We start from the raw sequence: 21,118 nt of genomic DNA, 5'->3' as shown, positions 1-21,118 counted from the left end.
TGCACACAGAGGACACTGGGCCTGATTCAGACCCAGACGCTAAGCCGCGATCGCTCACTATGGGCGATTGTTGCCCATCTGCACATGAGTATGCATCGCAGTGCGTGTACCAGTCACTGCGATCGGGAATTGTGCTCTCGTAGCACAAAGACTGAGCGCTACTTTGAGTGACAGATAGCGCCGTTTGTGGGTGGTAACAGGGGAAGGTGCTTGTGAACGGGGGAATGGTGCTGTGAACGCAGGCATGTCTGGGCTTCAAAACTGAGTTTTATGGGTGTGCATAATTAGCATGGAGGCGTCATTGTATACGTCACTTGGTTGTATTTCAGCCTGCAGTGATCGCAGTGCTTGCGGTGGGGTAGGGTCTACCTCAAGCGCTGCGTGCAGCTCCGATGGTTCTGATTAATCATACACTTCCTGGAGATGACATGTGCTAAGAAAGAAAAGTGGGTGTCTTTAGACCGGCGTGCGCTCACTCTGCCATCACTCTCTAAGGCATAGAGGACGTCCTTACACCAGACAGTGCGATCACAGAATTTACATACCCGGCCCCTTTTGGATGCGAGCGATCGCGGCTTAGCGTCCGGGTCTGAATCGCCCCCACTATACTGCACATGCTGTGCTGGGAGCCCATTACACCCAGCACAGGGAGCCCACTACACACACCACTGAAACCTGCCTATGGAGAGGCTATGCCAGTCCTCACCTGCTCGGTTATGTGCACCCTCTGCACGGCTATGAGGACCCTGAGCGCTGCCATCGTGGACAGCAAGCTTCACTTTTTCCCCTGCACTGTGTGGGCGTGGTATAATGACAAGCAGCCAATCGCGCTGCGCAGGACACTGCTGATCATGGCTGGGCTGGCCTTGCACCTTAGGTGCAGGAGTCAGCCCAAGTCCCATAGTAGCGGCACCCCTGCACCTACGGTAGTTACGTCAGTGATCATAACCAAATCAAACTTTTTCACAGGACTAAGGCAGATGGTCCATTATTTGATTTTACACTTTCAGCAAAGCAATTCTAATAGGGATGGGTGTAATAAAAAAAAAGTCCATTATTGTTCAGCCTTCAGTGGAACCTTAACTAATGTGTGATTACCTCCTCTCCAGCTGAGGGCCCAGCTACACACCCAGCAGCCCTTAAAATCTGAAAGTAAAGGCCCCCATACACGGGGTGATAAAGCAGGCGATCCGACTGGTGCAATTTGCCTGCTATATCGCACCGTGTATGGCCCTGATGTCGGGCCGAGCGCGCTCCCGTGGGGTCGTACATCGCACCCCCTGATCTTTCTGCAGGACCGAAAGATCAGGGGATGTGATGTGCAATCCCATGTATGGCTATGCGAGTGATGGAGGAGGGAGCCGGCATATCGGGCTGTCGGGGGCCTAAACAATCAGTATATAAAATGCAGAAGCATCAAGAAGAGTGAATACAACTTTTATTTTTAAAAGTAATGGCCTTGGCTATTATTTTATTATAAACCTATAGGCATATTTAGAATGTGCAAGGTAAATACAACTACATCTTTAGTCGTCTTTTCCCCAAAATGTTTATATCTATCTATCTTCCCGATGTAACTAGGCTGTGCTTCATATTATATGTTCTTTTTGTTGAAAAACTGACTGGTGTACTGGCTTCAGTGATTGGGTCCCCCTTTTTTTTATGAAGGGGTCCTGATACAATTTTTGCATATGTGCTGTTATGTAGCCGAGGCACCCTCTCTTGCCCATTAAGTGTGTGCGGTTCTATGCAGAATATTTATATATATATATATATATATATTATACCAGAAATGACCCGGCACTCCAAGGACAAAAAAACGTTTCTTGCTTCGGTGCCTTCCTTAGGGAATAATCCCTCAATTAGAATATAAAATAGCGTCCTTTATTCCTACGACGCTTCAGGGTAACCCCCCCGTCTTCAGGGACAATTAATACTTGTCCCTGTAGACGGGGGGTTACCCCGAAAGGTCGTAGGAATAAAGGACGCTATTTTATATTCTAATTGAGTCTGCTGAGCTCTCTCTCTCTCTTCCCCCCCACCACCCCTGTTTGAGTATTATTTTGAGTTATAGTACCAGGAGTGCTGTCCGTTTTGCTTTGTATTTATGTGTGTATATATGTATAATGGCAGCACTGCAAAGTATCAAGTAAACTTACCTCTTTAAGGGGTCTATTTACTAAGCAGTGATAAGAGACAGAGTGAAAAGTGATAAGTCTGTGATAAGGTGCCAGCCAATCACCTCCCAACTGTCATTTTTCAAACACAGCCTGGGAGATGACAGTTGGGAGCTGATTGGCTGGCACCTTATCACTTTTCACTCTGTCTCTTATCACTGCTTTGTAGATAGACCCCTAAATATCATACACCTGGTTCACAGACTGCCCAGAGGTATGAGCCGCCTTCTGGATGCATGCGTCATTATGCACAGTGCTCGACGGGAGTCAAGTGGTTCCCCTGGTAGCCATAAACAAGTGACAACCATCACCATAGAAATAGTACAACAATGCTGAAAAAATTACAACGGGATCAATGAATAGAACATCAATGCACAGTTATACTCACAAAGTGCCTAAAAATACAAACAATACAATACAAAAAGCTTCCAGTATATACATAAAACACCTGCGGTGCCTGGATGTATCTTATAACAATAAACTAGCTCATATAGCCTCAGTATACTGTCAGTATATAAGACACCCGCGATGTCTGGATATAACTGGTACCAATATGTAGCACCAAATAAAAAACTAACTCATAGGGGGGAATTCAATTCAGCGCGATGATGAATAGACGCGGGAGGGAGCTCCCGCAGCTATTCAAATCAATGCGCAGTTTGCCTTGTCGGGAAGCAGGTAAATCACAGAATGCCTTTTCTCGCGCCTTAATCTGGGTGTTAAAGCACGATAACCAGCATTCTCTGACTAAAGTGCCGGGCGCGCGCCTGTTAGCGCCGTGCTAAGCTGGCAAACAGCTGCGTGCCTGGCACGTTTGTTGGATTTCTCGCATTCCCTGGGGGGTGCGATAAGAAATCCTTTGCCCATCCAAACAGCACGTTGTATTGAATAGCTGCGGGAGCTCTCTCCCAGAGCTATTCTACATCGCACTGAATTGAATTCCCCCCCATATAGCCTAAATGTATCTTATAGCGATATCAAGCACCAAATAACTGATAAATTCCTATAACTTAAAAGAAACCAAGGTGAAACATATATCCACACACACACACGTATACAAATATATATACAAATATACATACATAGCGTTCCTGCTAGGCTGTTTCAGCAGTGCGCTGCGCACTGCCCTATTTCTAAAGGGCCGAAAGCACCCTGCCCTCCAGCGTGGCGCCACGCTGAAACAGCCTGTGGGTTCTGTCCCCACCTGCGGGCCGCAGTGTCCTGCGGGTTGGGAAAACGGAGGTGCAGCGGTCAATGCCAGCGAATGGATGCCGGGCGCATTCGCCCGTCATCCATTCACAGTGGGCACGCCCCCAAGAGTGACATAAATACACACACCCTTTTTCCTAGTTATGCCCCCTTTCGGGCGCGCGTGCACAAGTGTCCTTTCTCTAGGCCCGGCGCCAGACCTAGAGTGAACACTACATACATATATATAGAAAAACACATATATACAAAATATATATATATATATATATACACATATATACACACATATACATATATATATATATATATACATACACACACGCATATACACACATTATATATATATATATATATATATATATACACACACATATATACACACCGATACATGCATATACACACTAATACACACATTATATATATATATATATATATATATATATATATAATGTGTGTATTAGTGTGTATATACATATATACACACACACATATACTAAATTAAGCACTGCAAGGGGGTACCTGCTTCAGCACATACCTGTGCTCCTGTGATCGTTGGGGAGAGGGGGGGCCCCGTGGGGGGGAGGGGCTGTTGTAATCATGGGAAGGGAGGCCCCCGCGGGGGGGAGGGGCTGTTGTGATGGGGGGCTGTTGTGATTGCGGGAAGGGGGGCACCCATGGGGGGAGGGGCTGTTGTGAGCACGGGAGGGGGGGCACCCGCGAGAGGAGGGGCTGTTGTGATCGCGAGAGGGGGGGCACCCACGGGGGGGGGCACCTACGGGGGGGAGGGACTGCTGAGATCGCGGGTGGGGGGGTATTGGTGCTCTTGTGACCCCCGGGGTGGATGCATCTCCAGCTGGGCATGTGCTGCTTTGCAGACACTAGAGCCCACCTCTCCCTCTGGCAGCCATTTTGGGAGGTATTCTTCTATATGATTCTAACATAAGTGGTTCAGGCCAGGGAGATATGCGCTGATGGCCTGGCATCTCAGCAGGCAGGCGGACCGGCCCATCTTGGCATCGGCCCTTCTGGCATATGCCAGAACTGCCAGATGGCCAGTCCGGCCCTGTTTGCATGTATGAGAAGTTGGAGAATTTTAGCTTAAAACTGAGCTGTGATTGTCAGACAAAACCATATATATCAAAGCTCTAATTGTAAGATGAAAGTTTAGTGTTGTCAAATTACTTACAACTTGTAGTCTTTTCCCTTATTCAAAACAACAGGACTTACCCAAAGTAACATCCAGCATATACATCTTACTAGGCTTCAACACGTAAGGATTGAATGTGATCATATGAGATGAAATACCTGATAAAATAAATCAGTGGTTAAAAGTTAGGACTGCTATCATACACAACATTTATTCAGGTTCTATCAAGGGGCAAGTGTTTCAGGCAGTATAGTTTTGGGTGACACGGCAGGGTGGGGGACAGCCAAGATTCCCAGGGAGGCATAGCCACTTCCCCAAGATGGTGTATACATGCCCCTCACAATACGCAGCACATGGTATCTGCAGAGGGTACCCAATGGGGTGTAGCAATCCCTCCACATGCATGGCCACACTCCCACCCAGTACCCTAGGCACCTCTCGATGGCCTTGACCTCAAGATATAAAAAATGTATATAAACACTAATTTCCTTGCAGCCATAGCCTAAAATAAATATCCTTAAAATCTGGACTGAGGGCCTAATTCAGCAAATAGCGAGTGCCTCTGAATCAGGCCCTGAGTTTGGGAACCACTGACATATAATAAAAGTTGATGTGACAGAAATATATTTTTTAGTATTTACTAGGGCAAATGTTATGTAAAATTGGGAATTAGATATTGTATTTAATTGGCTAGTTTACAAACAAAATCAGATTAAAAAATACAGAACTGTAATATTTGTATTTATTTATTATTTTAAAGAAAAATACCTTTAGACTAGGAATGGCCATTGCATGGGGGCCATGGAATAGCAGTGGCCATTGTATATAGACTATTGGATGGAATGACTGTCGATGGTTTGCTAGTGCGCATGCATAGTGGACACCTGAAGCTCACACATGTACCTAGTAGTTGTGCTACAGACACTTCTTTCTAGAGGCTACAGTAGAATGGACATAAGTAGCTATTGGAACAGCCATTGGAAAGAAGCATGCAATGGTGGCAATCACCGCAATCCCAGTATTGAATGGAAAAAGTATTTTGATCGCATTGGGAACATTTATGGTTGCCAACAATCCGTTTCCGATGGCCATCCTTACCTTAGGCTATAGTAAAATTATTAAGACATTTCAATTATTTGTAATATTTGGTCTCACACACCATCTCATTTGAGCAGTTAGGCAAAATGTGATCTTACGTGCACCATTTACAAGCAAAACACTGCCAATGTGTTTATATTAATATGTCAACTGCATTATGTTATTAAAAACACTACACCAAATTAGGATATAATAAATTATATAACACCACAGTTGTAGACTTAATATTATTATGGAGCAAATGGTTATGAATTTGTATCAAACTATACTAAGCCAAAGGGACAACTAATAAATTTCATTATTAAAAAGGTGAGATTATCTGTCAGATTTATTCATTTTAATAAAACAGAATTAATTCAGACTCTGAGTTTAACATAAGAAAGAGATTAGATTTAAGCGTTAAGTACGATTACTAAAGACATATTTCAGAAATATGTATTTAGAATATTTATTATGTGATGGCATGACATAGTTATAATATTTGGTTTAGACATACCTGACATAGTATAACGACTAAATACATCTTTAGTAATTGGCAGTTTTAACCAGTTCACTAAGTGTATAATTGTAGGTGCTGTTTTTGGCAGATCCAATAGGTCATCGCCATCATTCGTGACCATATCTTCATCTGGATAACCATCAGAGTATAATTCACCTTGAAAGAGACAGAAATTTATATTTTATTTGACATACTGTAACACTGCTAATGCTAAAGAAATTTAAATATCTAGAACATACCTTCTGTCCTTGTTCCAGAGCCCCCATAACCTTCCACAATAAGACTATATAAAGGTGTGTCAAAATCTGTAAAAAAATGAAATAATGGATATTGTTATTTCTACTTCAGGGTCCATAGGGTATCCACAGGATACCTTGGGGTATAGGTGTGACGTCAGTCGCAGGGCACCAAAGAGTTAAGCTTTCAGCCTCCCAGGATGCACTAGGTCCCCCTCCTATACCCCGCCCCCAGGCCAAGGCACCTCAGTTTAGTTTGGTGCCCGGCCGGAGTCGGGTGCACCTGTTGGAGTGGGGGCTAGAAGAGCCCCTGAAGCTTATTCTTCATGCAGCTGTGGCTGCACAACTGGATGAACAGCATGGACAGTCAGTCCTGACGTCCATGCTGTCTTCCCTACACCCCGCCGGTACCAGAACGCCGGTACTGATCCGGGGATGCTGGTGGGCGTCTGGGGTCACAGCTAGCGGTGACCCCAGATGCTCCGGACCATGGCCGGATTCAAGGGGGACAGAGGTAAGCAGCGGGGTCCCGCGGTGGGTCCCCGCTGATCACATGGTCCTAAGTCCCCAGGCAGGGGGCTCCCTGGGGACTGGCTGCAGCGTGGAGCCAGGCGACCAACCTGCGCTTCCACTACCCCCTGGGACAGCGGACCGCAGCAGAGCGGTAGCGCTGCGGCGTCCCAGGGGTTAAATGCATGCCAGGGGAGCGCGCCTTCCCTGTCTCACAGCCGGCGCCTCCCCCGCTGCACACAGCCCTCTCTGCACTGTGCTGACTGGTCCTGTGTCAGCGCTCCTCCCCCAGGCCAGCTTCTCTCTGCTCCTCGGCGGCCATCTTCTCTGCAACGCATGGTGAACGCTGCTGGAAGTCTGGAAGGAAGCATCGTGGTCTGGGTCCCCCCGCATACCTCTCCTCCGCTGTGGCTCAGGTCTGTGTATGCAGCGCTGTGTCCTACCAGGCCCTGTGTCTGTGTAGTTGAGTGATCAGCGCTGTTAGTGCAGGAATTGTTATTTCTCTGCATTGTATGTGACTGTGCTAGCGCTGCCTGTAACTATTCTTCACTAAACTGTCAGCTTTATTACTGTCCCTGTTCTTTCTGCTAAAGCCCTTGCGGTGCGGTGCTGCAGGGTGGTCTCTCGCCTATTTAATACTTAATTGGTGAGAGAGGTCACATACGTGGTGCCATCATGTCTGAAAGTGATTTTCCCCTCCGGCTACAGTGTACCACGTGCAAAGTACCGTTAGCGGAGGGGGAGGGTAGCGCGGAGGGCCTTTGCCGGCAGTGTTGTCCATGGCGCGGCCTATTACGGTTACAGCACCGGTACAGGAGCCGCCCTGGGCTTGTTTCGCTCAGGCGTTAACAGCTTTAGTGGGCCAGTTAGCTCCGCAGCCCGCGTTTACTCCGATGGGTTTGTCCCAGCAGTCTGTGGTGTCGTCACCCATGCAGGGGTTCCCACGACAATTGGTGGTACCCCACAGTCTCCCTATTTCCCCGCTCCCGGGTTCTCAGGAGCCAGCGTGGGTTAACTCCCTGACGAGTTCTTTACAGCACTTGTCGGATGTATTGCAAGGGGAGTCTGTGATGCGGCCTCATAAAAGGCCGGTGGCGTCTCTGTCCGCTCCTTATGAGGATGACGAAGGGACGTCTGATGATGGGGAGATTCTGGATCCTTACGATCAGGAACCTTTCCATACTAAGGACGCTGATGCTAAGTCCAAAGTATATATTCCTGGACTTATTCGGGCGGTCCGCACAGCCTTGGTGATTGAGGACGAAGTTCCCCCAGCGGCTAAATCTAAGTATGCCTTTTTCAAAGATGTGAAGGGCGATGCCACAGTCTTTCCTCTTTCGGGTCAGTTGGTGGACCATTTAGAGGAGGCGTGGAAACAACCTGGCAAAAGATACCAGCCGCAGAGACGCCTGGCGGTGGCTTATCCGTTCGCGGATAATTATTTTGCTAAGTGTGAATCCCCTCCACAGGTGGATTCTCACGTGACCCGTCTTGTCCGTAGTGCCACATTGCCGATGCCATCCATGTCCTCCCTTAAGGATGCTACGGACCGCAAGGTAGAAATCTGCCTGAAGTCCGCTTATTCCCTTGCAGGGGGGGCAGCACGGCCGGCTATGGCCATTTGCTGGGTTGCCAGAGCGATGGAGCGCTGGGCGGATTCATTAGAGGCTTCTTTTGAATCCGACTGTCCGGCCGAACAAGCGGAGTTGATTGGCAATCTCCGTGATTCGGCCACCTACATCAACGAGGCGGCTCTAGACATTAGTACTCTGGTGTCTAGAATTTCTTCAGCAGCGGTAGCTGCTCGTCGCACCTTGTGGCTGCGATCCTGGAAGGCGGACGCAGATCCAAGAAAGGTCTGGAAGCGTTGCCGTTTACCGGAGAAGTTCTCTTCGGTCCGGATCTGGATAAGATTGTGGCCACGCTGGCGGCAGCCAAATCTGCTTGTCTCCCGTCGGCCGCTGCTCCTTCTGGTTCTGGACCATCGTCCTTTCGGTCATCTAGGGCCCAGGGCAGGCCCAAACCACAGTCGTTTCCTCGACAGGCTGGCCCTAAGAAATCGGGCAAGCCCCGGAAACAGGCATGGAGTACCAGACGTCCGGCCCCCAAGCCAGATGACAAGCCTGCGGCCTGACGGTCCGGGTCTCCCCTTGGGGGATCCCAGGGTGGGAGGCCGCCTGCTGCAGTTCTCCCGGTGTTGGTCGTTCACTACGACAGACACTTGGGTTCTGGAGGTGGTCTCTCACGGGTACGCCCTCTCCTTCCGGCACAGACCCCCGGCTCGATTCTTCACCACGGGTCTACCATCAGACCGGAACAAGGCTACGGAGCTGCGGAAGGTATTGCACACTATGCTCCAGGCTGGAGTTATAGTGCCTGTTCCATTCTCCCAGAGGGGCCAGGGTTTCTATTCAAATCTATTTTTGGTACAGAAACCCAATGGGTCATATCGTCCGATTCTCAACCTCAAAGCACTCAACAAGTCTTTGCGGGTCCCGAAGTTTCGGATGGAGACCCTACGGTCCATCATTCTGGCGCTGGAACCTGGGGACTACATGGTGTCATTGGACATACAGGACGCTATGGCGGTCATGGCGGCTTCTCTGCGGCTGCAAGGAGTCCGCATGTTGCCGTACTTGGACGACCTGTTATTGGTGGCAGGATCTCCAGAGCTCCTGTTACACCACTTGGACCTGACCATTGCACTGCTGCAACGGCACGGCTGGCTAATTAACTGGCAGAAGTCCACTCTAATCCCGTCTCGGAGGATTCTGCATCTTGGAGCCTTATTGGACTCGGGACAGCAAAGGATCTTCGTGACGGAGGACAAGATCTCTGCTTTACAGTCAAGGGTGCGCAGTTGTCTGCACAGCCGCCGGGTGTCCTTACACTCGGCGATGAGGTTACTGGGCTCCATGGTGTCGGTGTTCGACATGGTGGAATACGCCCAGTTTCACTCTAGACCTCTGCAGCACCTGATCCTGTCCAAGTGGAACGGGCTGCCTCAGTCTCTGAAGTTCCAGACGATTGTGCTCACCCCGGAGGTTCGCCTGTCCCTTGCGTGGTGGTTAAAGATGACCCACCTCAACAAGGGACGTCCGTTCTGGGTTCCAAATTGGGTCCTGTTGACAACGGACGCCAGTCTTCGAGGCTGGGGAGCAGTTTCGGGTCCACACTTGTTCCAGGGCAGGTGGACACCGACAGAAGCGGAGCTTCCAATAAATATCTTGGAACTCCGTGCGGTCTTCAATGCTCTCCTGCAGGCACAGCGGTTTCTCCAGGGTCACCCGGTGCAGGTCCAGTCGGACAATGCTACCACCGTGGCCTACATAAACAGGCAAGGAGGAACTCGCAGTCGGGCGGCTCTCGTAGAGGTCTCTCGGATCCTGGTTTGGGCGGAGCGCAATCTTCCGGCCATATCAGCGGTCTTCATCCCGGGAGTGCTAAATTGGGAGGCGGACTTTCTAAGTCGCCAGGACGTTCATCCAGGGGAATGGTCCCTGCACCCGGACGTTTTTCAACTACTGGTGGACAGGTGGGGTCTTCCAGAAATCGACCTCATGGCGTCCCGGCACAACAACAAGTTGCCGGTGTACGGGTCTCGCACAAGAGACGAAGGGGCGTCTCTGGTGGATGCTCTGTCCGTCCGGTGGACGTTCAGGTTCGCATACCTGTTCCCTCCGGTCTCCCTTCTTCCACGGGTAATCCGGAAATTCAAACAGGAAGGAGGGACGCTCCTGTTGATAGCTCCCGCGTGGCCCAGACGGCACTGGTTCTCAGACCTTCAGGGTCTGTCCGTGGACATTCCTCTGCGGTTGCCGCTACGACCGGACCTTCTGTCTCAGGGTCCTTGTCTTCACCCGGACCTGACTCGGCTGTCTTTGGCGGCGTGGCTGTTGAGACGGCCATGCTGAGGTCCTGGGGGTTTGCCAGCTCTATGCTGTGTACCATGTTACGAGCTCGGAAACCGTCTTCCGCGAGGATATACCATCGCGTGTGGCATACGTTCTTCCAGTGGTGTCGACCGAGAGGTTATGCACCGCGGGAGTTTCGTCTGTCTCGGATTCTCGCCTTCCTGCAAGCGGGACTAGATCATGGGCTTCGCCTTGCTTCTTTGAAGGTACAGGTTTCGGCCCTATCTGTCTGGTTTCACCGTAGGATTGCTACAATCCCGGATGTGCGCACCTTTATGCAAGGTGTTCTCCGTATTCAGCCGCCCTTTGTTCCACCTGTGGCGCCTTGGGATTTGGCTGTGGTCCTGAGGACTCTCCAAGGACCGCCGTTTGAACCACTGGGCTCAGTGGATATTAAATGGCTAACAGCTAAGACTGTTTTCCTTCTGGCCGTTGCTTCAGCCAGACGTGTTTCTGAGTTAGGGGCTCTTTCTTGTAGACCCCCTTTCTTGGTTTTTTTCATGGGAACAGGGCAGTGCTCCGCACTCGGCCCGAGTTTCTCCCCAAAGTTGTTTCCCAGTTTCAGGTTAACGAGGAAATAGTTGTTCCGGCCTTTAACTCACCGGGTCTTTCCGTGGGTGAGGCCTCTTTGGATGTTGTGCGGGCCTTAAGGACTTATGTGGACCGCACTTCTTTGTTTAGGAAGTCGGACGCTTTGTTGTCCTCTATGGCTTCTGTAAAAAGGGTTGGCCTGCTTCAAAGCAAACTTTGGCAGCCTGGATCCGTATGGCTATTTCTGAAGCTTATCTTCATGAAGGCCTACCGGTCCCTCCTTCTCTGAAGGCTCATTCCACTAGGTCTGTGGGTCCTTCGTGGGCAGCTTGACGTGGTGCCTCGGCAGTTCAGATCTGCAAGGCTGCTACGTGCTCTTCTGTCCATACCTTCGTGAGGTATTACAGGTTTGACACCTTCGCCTCTCAGGATGCTTCCTTCGGGCGGCGGATTCTCCTTTCTGCACAGGAGCGTCCCCACCCTTAAAGGATACTGCTTTGGGACATCCCCAAGGTATCCTGTGGATACCCTATGGACCCTGAAGTAGAAAATATGAGATATGGTAAGAACTTACCCTTGTTATCTCTATTTCTACGAAGTCCATAGGGTTCCACAGGACTCCCGCCCTGTCGCACCTGTGCTGCAGATGGGCTTTGCTCTGGTCACCGGTTTTCCGTCTCCCTCTGGTGAGAATGTGATTCTTGTATGTGTCCAGATCTTTGTTCTCTCTCTTCCTTCTCCTCCTCCGGCCTATGGCTTGGTAACTAACTGAGGTGCCTTGGCCTGGGGGCGGGGTATAGGAGGGGGACCTAGTGCATCCTGGGAGGCTGAAAGCTTAACTCTTTGGTGCCCTGCGACTGACGTCACACCTATACCCCAAGGTATCCTGTGGAACCCTATGGACTTCGTAGAAATAGAGATAACAAGGGTAAGTTCTTACCATATCTCATATTTTTTTTATATTTTCATTGGTATTTTTTTATTATTGCGCTATTAAAAAATAAACGAAGTATAGTTAACATGTGCACACATTTTGGCTAATGTAGATTTGTGTCACAAATTGCAAGTGTAAGTGTAATATAGGACCTTTATATATATATATATATAAACAAAGAAACACATATCTGAGACAGCAGTCCCACAAAGCATATATTCGATAAACCTAAAAAATATAGCATAATATGAAATTAATGTCACAATTAGTAGCTGCTTAATAGTTCAGTGAGACTTTTACTTTCATTTTCGGCTTTATTTTTTAGGTTTATCAAATAGCTGCTTTTTTATTTATCTTATGATACTGTGTCAATAGTACTCCTTTGGTTATTTTACTTTTATTATTATCTACTGTAGGGGTTTGCTACCCAAAGCCATTTTTATTGTCTGCAATAGTGAAAATTTATTTTCATTTAAATTAGGGGTGTGCACCGGCCACTTTTCGTGTTTTGGATCTGGATCTTTCTTCGTGTTTTGGATCTGGATTGGTTTTGCCAAAACCACCCTTCCGTGTTTTGGGTTCTGGGTTTTGTGTTTTGGATCTGTATTTTTTTGAAAAAAAGCATAAAAACAGCTAAAATCACAGAATTTGTGGGTTTTTCTGCTCCTATGCTATTATTAACCTCAATAACCTTAATTTCCACTCATTTCCAGTCTATTCTGAACACCTCACACCTCACAATAGTGTTTTTATGTCCAAAAGGTTGCATCGAGGTAGCTGGATGACTATGCTAAGAGATACGAGTGGGCGGCACAAACACGTGGTCCATCTAGGAGTGGCACTGCAGTGGCAGACAGGATGGCAGTTTGAAAAACTAGGCCCCAAACTATACATAATGCAAAGAAAAAAAAGAGGTGCAAGATGGAATTGTCCTTGGGCCCTCCCACCCACCCTTATGTTGTATAAACAGGACATGCACACTTTAACAAACCAAACATTTCAGCGCCAGGGTCTGCCACACGACTGTGGCTGAAATGATTGGTTCGTTTGGGCCCCCACAAAACAAGCTGGCAATTAATCTGTCCCTGCACAAACTGGCTCTACGGAGGCAAGATGTCGTCCTCATCCTCCTCATCCACCGATTCCTCACCCTCTTCAGTGTTGTGTACATCCTCATCCTCACAGAGTATTAATTCGTCCCCGCTGGAATCCACAACCACAGGTCCCTCTGTACGTTCTGGAGGCTGGTCTCCCTGGAAGAGTTGATAATTCATTTTATGAACATCATCTTCTCCACATTTTGTGGAAGCAACCTCCTACGCCTTCGCTGACAAGGTTCCCGGCTGCACTAAACACTCTTTCAGAGTACACACTGGAGGGGGGGCAACTCAGGTAAAATAGAGCCAGTTTGTACAGGGACCTCCAAATTGCTTCTTTTTCCTGCCAGTACAGGTACGGACTGTCTGACATGCCTACTTGGATGCTGTCACCGATGTAATCCTTTAACAGACAGACGCACGCTTGTCGCTGCTGCTTTGAGGATGCAAGTGCAGCTACAGCCTACACAATTCACAAAGACAGAAAAAAAAAGAATATTTTTATTGTTTGTGTAGCACACTTTGAGGGTGTCACCACCCTTTAACAGACAGACGCACGCTTGTCGCTGCTGCTTTGAGGATGCAAGTGCAGCTACAGCCCACACAATTCACAAAGACAGAAAAAAAAAGAATATTTTTATTGTTTGTGTAGCACACTTTGAGGGTGTCACCACCCTTTAACAGACAGACGCACGCTTGTCGCTGGTGCTTTGAGGATGCAGGTGGAATCTAGACGGGATTTGGAACCGGGGACACACTACCTCCATCAATTGTCTAAATCCCACTGCACTAATGGCAGATACCGGACGCACGTCTAACACCAACATAGCAGTCAAGGCCTCAGTTATACGTTTTGCTTCAGGATGACTGCTGTCGTACTTCATCCTCATCGCTAGGGACTGTTGGAGGGTCAATTGTTTAGTAAAAGTAGTGATGTTCCTACTTCCTCTCTGGGATGATGAACAACTCCCAGCAGCAGCAACAGCACTAGGAGGAAGTGGTTCTTGATCTTTCCCTATTTTATTTTTATCGGAGAAAGTTTGGTCCTCCATTTATGTTATATTGATATATACGTGCGGCTAAAGCGCACACAAACACAGAAAATATTTTTTTATTTTTGCTGGAGAGTAGTGCACTTTGTGGGTTACAACACCCTTTAAGAAATGAGCCAGCCGGCCCTTTACTTATGGGACACAGGCGCACGCTTGGCGCTGCTCCTTTGTTGATGCACGTGCAGCCACAGTGCACACAATTCACAAACACAAAAAATTATTTTTTTTTTGGTTTGGACTGGAGTGTACTTTGGGGGTTACAGCATCCTTTAACGGTCAAGCCAGCCGGCCCTTTACTTATGACACAGGCGCACGCTTGGCACTACTTTGTTGATGCACGTGCGGCTACTGCGCACACAATTCACAAACACAGAAAATATTTTTTTTTTGGTTTGGAGTGTACTTTGGGGGTTACAGCACCCTTTAACGGTCAAGCCAGCCGGCCCTTTACTTATGACACAGGCGCACGCTTGGCACTACTTTGTTGATGCACGTGCGGCTACTGCGCGCACAATTCACAAACACAGAAAATATATATTTTTTTGGTTTGGACTGGAGTGTACTTTGGGGGTTACAGCACCCTTTAACGGTCAAGCCAGCCGGCCCTTTACTTATGACACAGGCGCACGCTTGGCACTACTTTGTTGATGCAAGTGCGGCTACTGCGCACACAATTCACAAACACAGAAAATAATTATTTTTTTGGTTTGGACTGGAGTGTACTTTGGGGGTTACAGCACCCTTTAATGGTCAAGCCAGCCGGCCCTTTACTTATGACACAGGCGCACGCTTGGCACTACTTTGTTGATGCACGTGCGGCTGCTGCGCACACAATTCACAAACACACAAAAAATATTATTTTTTTAGCATTTGGGGGGAGCACCCCTGATGGACAGAGCACCCCCTGGACAACACTACAGCACCCCTTTAGGACTGGGACACTGCACAGGACTTTGGAGTGGACACAGCCCCTATGGACAACTGACTGCACAACACAGTCCAGCCAGCCCCTATGGACTTTGACGTAGTGGACACAGCCCCTATTAACAACAGCAGCACAGCACAACACAGCCAGCCCCTATGGACTTTGAAGTAGTGGACAACAGCAGCACAGCACAACACTACTCTGCACTACACTACACTACACAGCCCAGCCAGCCCTAACTCCCACCCTCCCTCTTCACTGTCCACAGCCGAGTGAGAAAATGGCGCCGACGCAGGTACCTTATATAGGATCCAAAACCCGCGAGACCCGGAAGGCGGGATGATGACGTTTTGCCTCGATTTCAGATCCGAGTCAGGCGGGAAAAGTCGAGCCTGACTCGGATCTGCCTCGGATCGGGGGGGCTCGGGGGGGTTCGGATTTCAGAAATCCGAACCCGCTCACCCCTAATTTAAATACTGTCTATGCAGGACAGTAATATGTTTGCAATATTAATAAATGTATCAATTTAATTTTATACACTTTCAGGTGATTTCTTTTTTTTTTTTACCTTACTGGTAGCTCACACTAGTAGTGAATAATAAGGCTTGGCCCTCAATAGGTTGGAAGGCTGTGATAACTTACTGGACAGATCCATTGCATACATAGCTCCCCTTTAGGGTGAGTAAGGTACTGTCTATTCACAAGTCACTTATAACAATATGCTACTCTAGATCACCATCTAGGGTTCACATCCATGTAAGCGCCAGAGATTTATTTGTTTTCTCAAACTCTCCAGTATTGGGGTGTGATGGAGTTAGTGGCGTCCCTCCCACTGATACCTGGTGCGGGGAGGGCTAGAGTAAACAGTGACAAAAAGGGGCGTGACCTTACTGGCAGGAGGCGTGGCCTTGTGGCCGAACCCCCATTTGGCGTTCTTATCACTCGGGGGTGGTGGACCACTGGCGGTGGGTGCCGGAGGTGCGGACTGCCCTATGTGCAGTGTCAGCTCCCTCACTGTATCAGGAGCCGAGTGCTGCACTTTATGCTACAGTGCAGCACCCAGCTCCTGTCACTGAGGAAGAGTCAGCACCTTGGTGTCACCCCTCGGTGGGTGACATCTGGGAGCGGCCCGCACCCCCCTTGTGACACCACTGGATGGAATCATCTTACTCTCCTTAGGCTGCTACTTTGGTGCCACCCATATAGTATTTAAATTACAGAATTGGGTGTAGCAATTCTGTGCTTCTGCTATTTTTTTCATTGCTGTATAAGCTTTCAGTATCCCTAATTTACCGGAGTGATCAACTGGATGAATAGAGATATGTAATTTCAAAGTTTTTGTTCTGTTTAATCATAATGAAACGCAATAGCTGTATTTGCAAGTGTTTCTCTTAATTTAGTCTAACCCCAGTGCCTGATCTTTTCCCTTGGATAAAGCCAGAGGCGTCACAACAAGTGATGCCTCTATACCCTTGCAAAAGGGGGCTTGACCTCAAGACTGTGAGGCAATGTCCCCTGATTTGTCCTGCTTTGGCAGTATGATTGTATGTACCGTCCCTGTTGTCATCATTCTGGGGCTTGCCCAGTGCTCTTGGAGCTGATGGGAAGCCCCCAGCCTCTCTGTGAAACTACACATGCCTGCATGCCCTGCAACAGTTTCAGTCCGTCACAATGAATGCATGCTGCTGTGGAACTACATATGCCAGAATGTCCTGCAACAGTTTCAGCAGGCCCAAACAGTAAATCTGTGACATGGCATGCTGGCCTGTGTGGTTTCACAACAGCTCTCAGTGTGATACCACATACCATTATGCTAAATACAATCAGTCTGATTGAAATTACAACATTTTAATTGCAATTAGCATATGAAGGTAGTATCATCTCAGTTGATAATTGACAGTCTCACTGTTTACTGGTCACCACAAGTTATTATTGTAGCTATGTCGCCATTATGACAACATCTTAACTGTGTCTACATTTTGATTCTCAACCTTATGTTTTGTCTATATTTTAACTGGGTATCTATTTTGACTGTCGACATTTATCTTTTCAATGTCGACATGTTGACCCTGTCAACATTTTGTCTGTTGACATTATGATCCTGTTGGCCGTATGTTCATGTCGACCTTTTGGGACATTATGACAGTTGGCATTTTGTTGTGGACCTTTTGATTGTCTAAGTTTTGACTACAAACCTCTATCAGCAATTACGCTACAGGATGAGTCTCCCATATCCAAATATTCCGAAATACGGATGTTTTTTAGAATGACTGAGATAGTAAAACCTTTGTTTTTTTGATGGTTCAATGTACACAAACTTTGTTTAAAGCACAAATTATTAAAACTATTGTATAAAATAACCTTCAGGTTTTGTGTATAAGGTGTATATGAAACAAATAAAATTCATGTATGTACACAAACTGTGTTTGAGCCACAAAAGTATTGAAAATATTGTATAAATGACCTGCAGGCTGTGTTTATAAGGTGTATATAATACATAAGTGCATTCTGTGTTTAGATTTGGGTCCCATTCCCAAGATATTTCATCATGGTATACAACTATTCCAAAATACGGAATATTCCGATATCCAAAATACCCCTGGTGCCAAGCATTTTGGATATGGGAGGCTCAACCTGTAATAAGATCAGCTACTATTAGCATGGTGGTAGTGTCTATGTACGACTGTAGCTATGGGCAGCCCCATACTTGTACTTTTCCTTTTGCCCAGATAGAGCATTACCAATGGCTTGATGGGAGCAGGGGCATATTAAGAGAGGAGGGGGCACATGTGCAGTCTCCGTCCGGGGCCCCCTCCTTTCTACCCAGGGTCGGCAGTGCACTGAGCACAGCCGACTCCAGGCACTAGAGTAGTCTATGCCAGAGTCTACTGCGCATGCGCAGGTCAACGGATAAATTGCACGGCAGCCATTTTCCCAGTGATTTCCCTACTACACCTGCGCAAAACGCCAGGAAAATGGCTGTGGCGCCCATTTTACAGGCGATTTGTACAGCGATGCTACTCCGGAGAGGTAAGTATTTGATAAATAGGTGCAAGGTGTGCAGTGTGGGCTGCTCTGGTCCTAGGGGCATGTGTGATCCGCACACCCTGCACCCATTATAGATATGCCCTTGGATAGGAGGATTTTAATTTTGACCTGACTAGTTTATTGAGTATAGTGTGAGTAAAAAAGAACCATAACTCACCCTTATGTGTCTGATTTCTTATATGGCTAGGTATATGAATTCCTCCCTCTCCATCTCCACTTATGAAGCCACTTGCTCCATCATATGTATGAAGTGCTGGAATCCAACATAGAGAATAAAATGTATGATTTTTTTTGTTTGTTTTATCACTTACCATTACATTTTTCCTGATATTAAATGGAAAAAAAGCACAATATCAAGTTAATAAAGTCCTCTACTGACATTGACTATGTGCACATATATCAGCCTCACCAACATGTACTGTTTCCAAAATCTCCCTTACCTCCAGATGTGCCTCTGAAAATGTCCTAATTTTTCAGTATTACTAGAGTACATAGTAATATATATAATATACATACATGCGGTTTATATCTAGAATGCTGAAGCTATGGTGGATAAGTCATTTATATAGGTCTCAATGCATTTTGGACAGTATTATATATATATATATATATATATATATATATATATATATATATAGTCAGGTGCATAAATATTGGGACATTGACAGAATTTTCATATTTTGGCCTCTATTCACCACCACAATGGCTTTGAAATGAAACAAACAAGATGTGCTTTAACTGCAGACTTTCAGATTTAATTTGAGGGTAATTACATCCAAATCAGGTGAATGGTGTAAGAATTACAATGGTTTCTATATGTGCCTTCCACTTTTTAAGGGGCCAAAAGTAATGGGACAAACTAAACAATCCTAAATCTAACTTTCACTTTTTAATACTTTGTTGCAAATCCTTTGCAGGCAATTACAGCCTGAAGTCTGGAACACATAGACATCACCAGACGCTGGGTTTCATCCCTGGTAATGCTCTGCCAGGCCTCTACTGCAAATCTCTTCAGTTCCTGCTTGTTCTTGGGGCATTTTCCCTTCAGTTTTGTCTTCATCAAGTGAAATGCATGCTCAATCGGATTCAGGTCAGGGGATTGACTTGGCCATTGCATAATATTCCACTTTTTAGCCTTAAAAAACTCTTTGGTTGCTTTTGCAGTATGCTTCGGGTCATTGTCCATCTGCACTGTGAAGCGCCGTCCAATGAGTTCTGAAGCATTTGACTGAATATGAGCATATAATATTGCCCGAAACACTTCAGAATTCATTCTGCTGCTTTTGTCAGCAGTCACATCATCAATAAATACAAGGGAACCAGTTCCATTGGCAGCCATACATGCCCACGCCATGACACTACCACCACCATGCTTCACTGATGAGGTGGTATGTTTTGGATCATGAGCAGTTCCTTTCATTCTCCATACTCTTCTCTTCCCATCACTCTGGTACAAGTTGATCTTTGTCTCATCTGTCCATAGGATGTTCCAGAACTGTAATGGCTTTTTTAGATGTTGTTTGGCAAACTCTAATCTGGTCTTCCTGTTTTTGTGGCTCACCAATGGTTTACATCTTGTGGTGAACCCTCTATATTCACTCTTGTGAAGTCTTCTCTTGATTGTTGACTTTGACACATATACACCTACCTCCTGGAGATTGTCATTGATTTGACCAACTGTTGTGAAAGGGTTTTTCTTCACCAGGGAAATAATGCTTCTGTCATCCACCACAGTTGTTTTCCGGTGCGTTCTTTCTTTTTAAGAATGTTCCAAACAGTTGATTTGGCCACACCTAAAGTTTTTGCTATTTCTCTGATGGGTTTGTTTTGATTTTTCAGCCTAATGATGGCTTGCTTCACTGATAGTGACAGCTCTATGGATCTCATATTGAGAGTCGACAGCAACTGATTCCAAATGCATATGTCACACCTAGAATCAACTCCAGACCTTTTACCTGCTTAATTGATAATGAAATAACGAGGGAATAGCCCACACCTGTCCATGAAATAGCTTTTGAGTTGATAGTCCCATTACTTTTGGCCCCTTAAAAAGTGGGAGGCACATATAGAAACCGTTGTAATTCCTACACCGTTCACCTGATTTGGATGTAATTACCCTCAAATTAAATCTGAAAGTCTGCAGTTAAAGCACATCTTGTTTGTTTCATTTCAAAGCCATTGTGGTGGTGAATAGAGGCCAAAATATGAAAATTCTGTCAACGTCCCAATATTTATGCACCTGACTGTGTGTATATATATATATATAATACTGTCCAAAATGCATTGGACCACTTGAAAATGTTCTGGCAAAACTTTATAGTCTGCCCAGCATGAGGAAGCGGGCGTAGGTTTTGTGAAATATGTTGCTGCATGCTGCTATTATCTACTAATCCTTTCTCTAAATTGCTTTTATTTGTTTAGATTATTTATATATTTATTTATTTGTTTTTATACATATGCATACAATTGTTTTATTGTATATATTATTTTATTACAATAAATGGGCCATTTTTTATAACATATGATCTATTGGTGTTCAATTATCACATATTCATTGATGCAAATTACAATTTCGGATCACTCTAAGGGGTCTATTCATTATGTTAATTATCGGGGTCCAAACAGACCCCAACAATTAACATTTCAACTCGTAGTGAGCGCTGGTGCAATTCATCATTGCTCCGGCACGGAGACAGCTGATCCGAATATCAGCTGGTTCCACGGAGCTTTTAATCCTTACG

The 21,118-nt window shown here is 46.5% G+C and overlaps 1 protein-coding gene and 1 long non-coding RNA gene across 2 annotated transcripts in view; one reads left to right on the top strand and one right to left on the bottom strand.

Moving 5' to 3' along the window:
- The window catches only part of LOC148507732 (uncharacterized), a 54,007-nt gene extending 35,365 nt beyond the window's left edge, over positions 1 to 18,642 (top strand). Inside the window, exon 5 of the long non-coding RNA XR_015869670.1 lies at positions 18,565 to 18,642. This is a non-coding gene — a long non-coding RNA (uncharacterized LOC148507732). The remainder of the gene's footprint in view (positions 1 to 18,564) is intronic.
- PKD1L1 (polycystin 1 like 1, transient receptor potential channel interacting) overlaps positions 1 to 21,118 on the bottom strand; it is a 291,862-nt gene that overhangs the window by 179,634 nt on the left and 91,110 nt on the right. Inside the window, exons 14-17 of the mRNA XM_088445652.1 lie at positions 18,535 to 18,630; positions 6,370 to 6,435; positions 6,128 to 6,286; positions 4,614 to 4,691 (exon numbers count right to left, since the gene is read on the bottom strand). Of these exons, the coding sequence (XP_088301778.1) occupies positions 4,614 to 4,691; positions 6,128 to 6,286; positions 6,370 to 6,435; positions 18,535 to 18,630 (399 nt within the window). The remainder of the gene's footprint in view (positions 1 to 4,613; positions 4,692 to 6,127; positions 6,287 to 6,369; positions 6,436 to 18,534; positions 18,631 to 21,118) is intronic.

This window comes from Taudactylus pleione, unplaced genomic scaffold (genome assembly GCF_031769625.1).
Source record: "Taudactylus pleione unplaced genomic scaffold, aTauple2 ptg000386l, whole genome shotgun sequence".
Classification (NCBI taxonomy): Eukaryota; Metazoa; Chordata; class Amphibia; order Anura; family Myobatrachidae; genus Taudactylus; species Taudactylus pleione.
The sequence above is the reverse complement of the archived record's forward strand: the minus strand, read 5'-3'. Positions and strand labels throughout refer to the sequence as shown.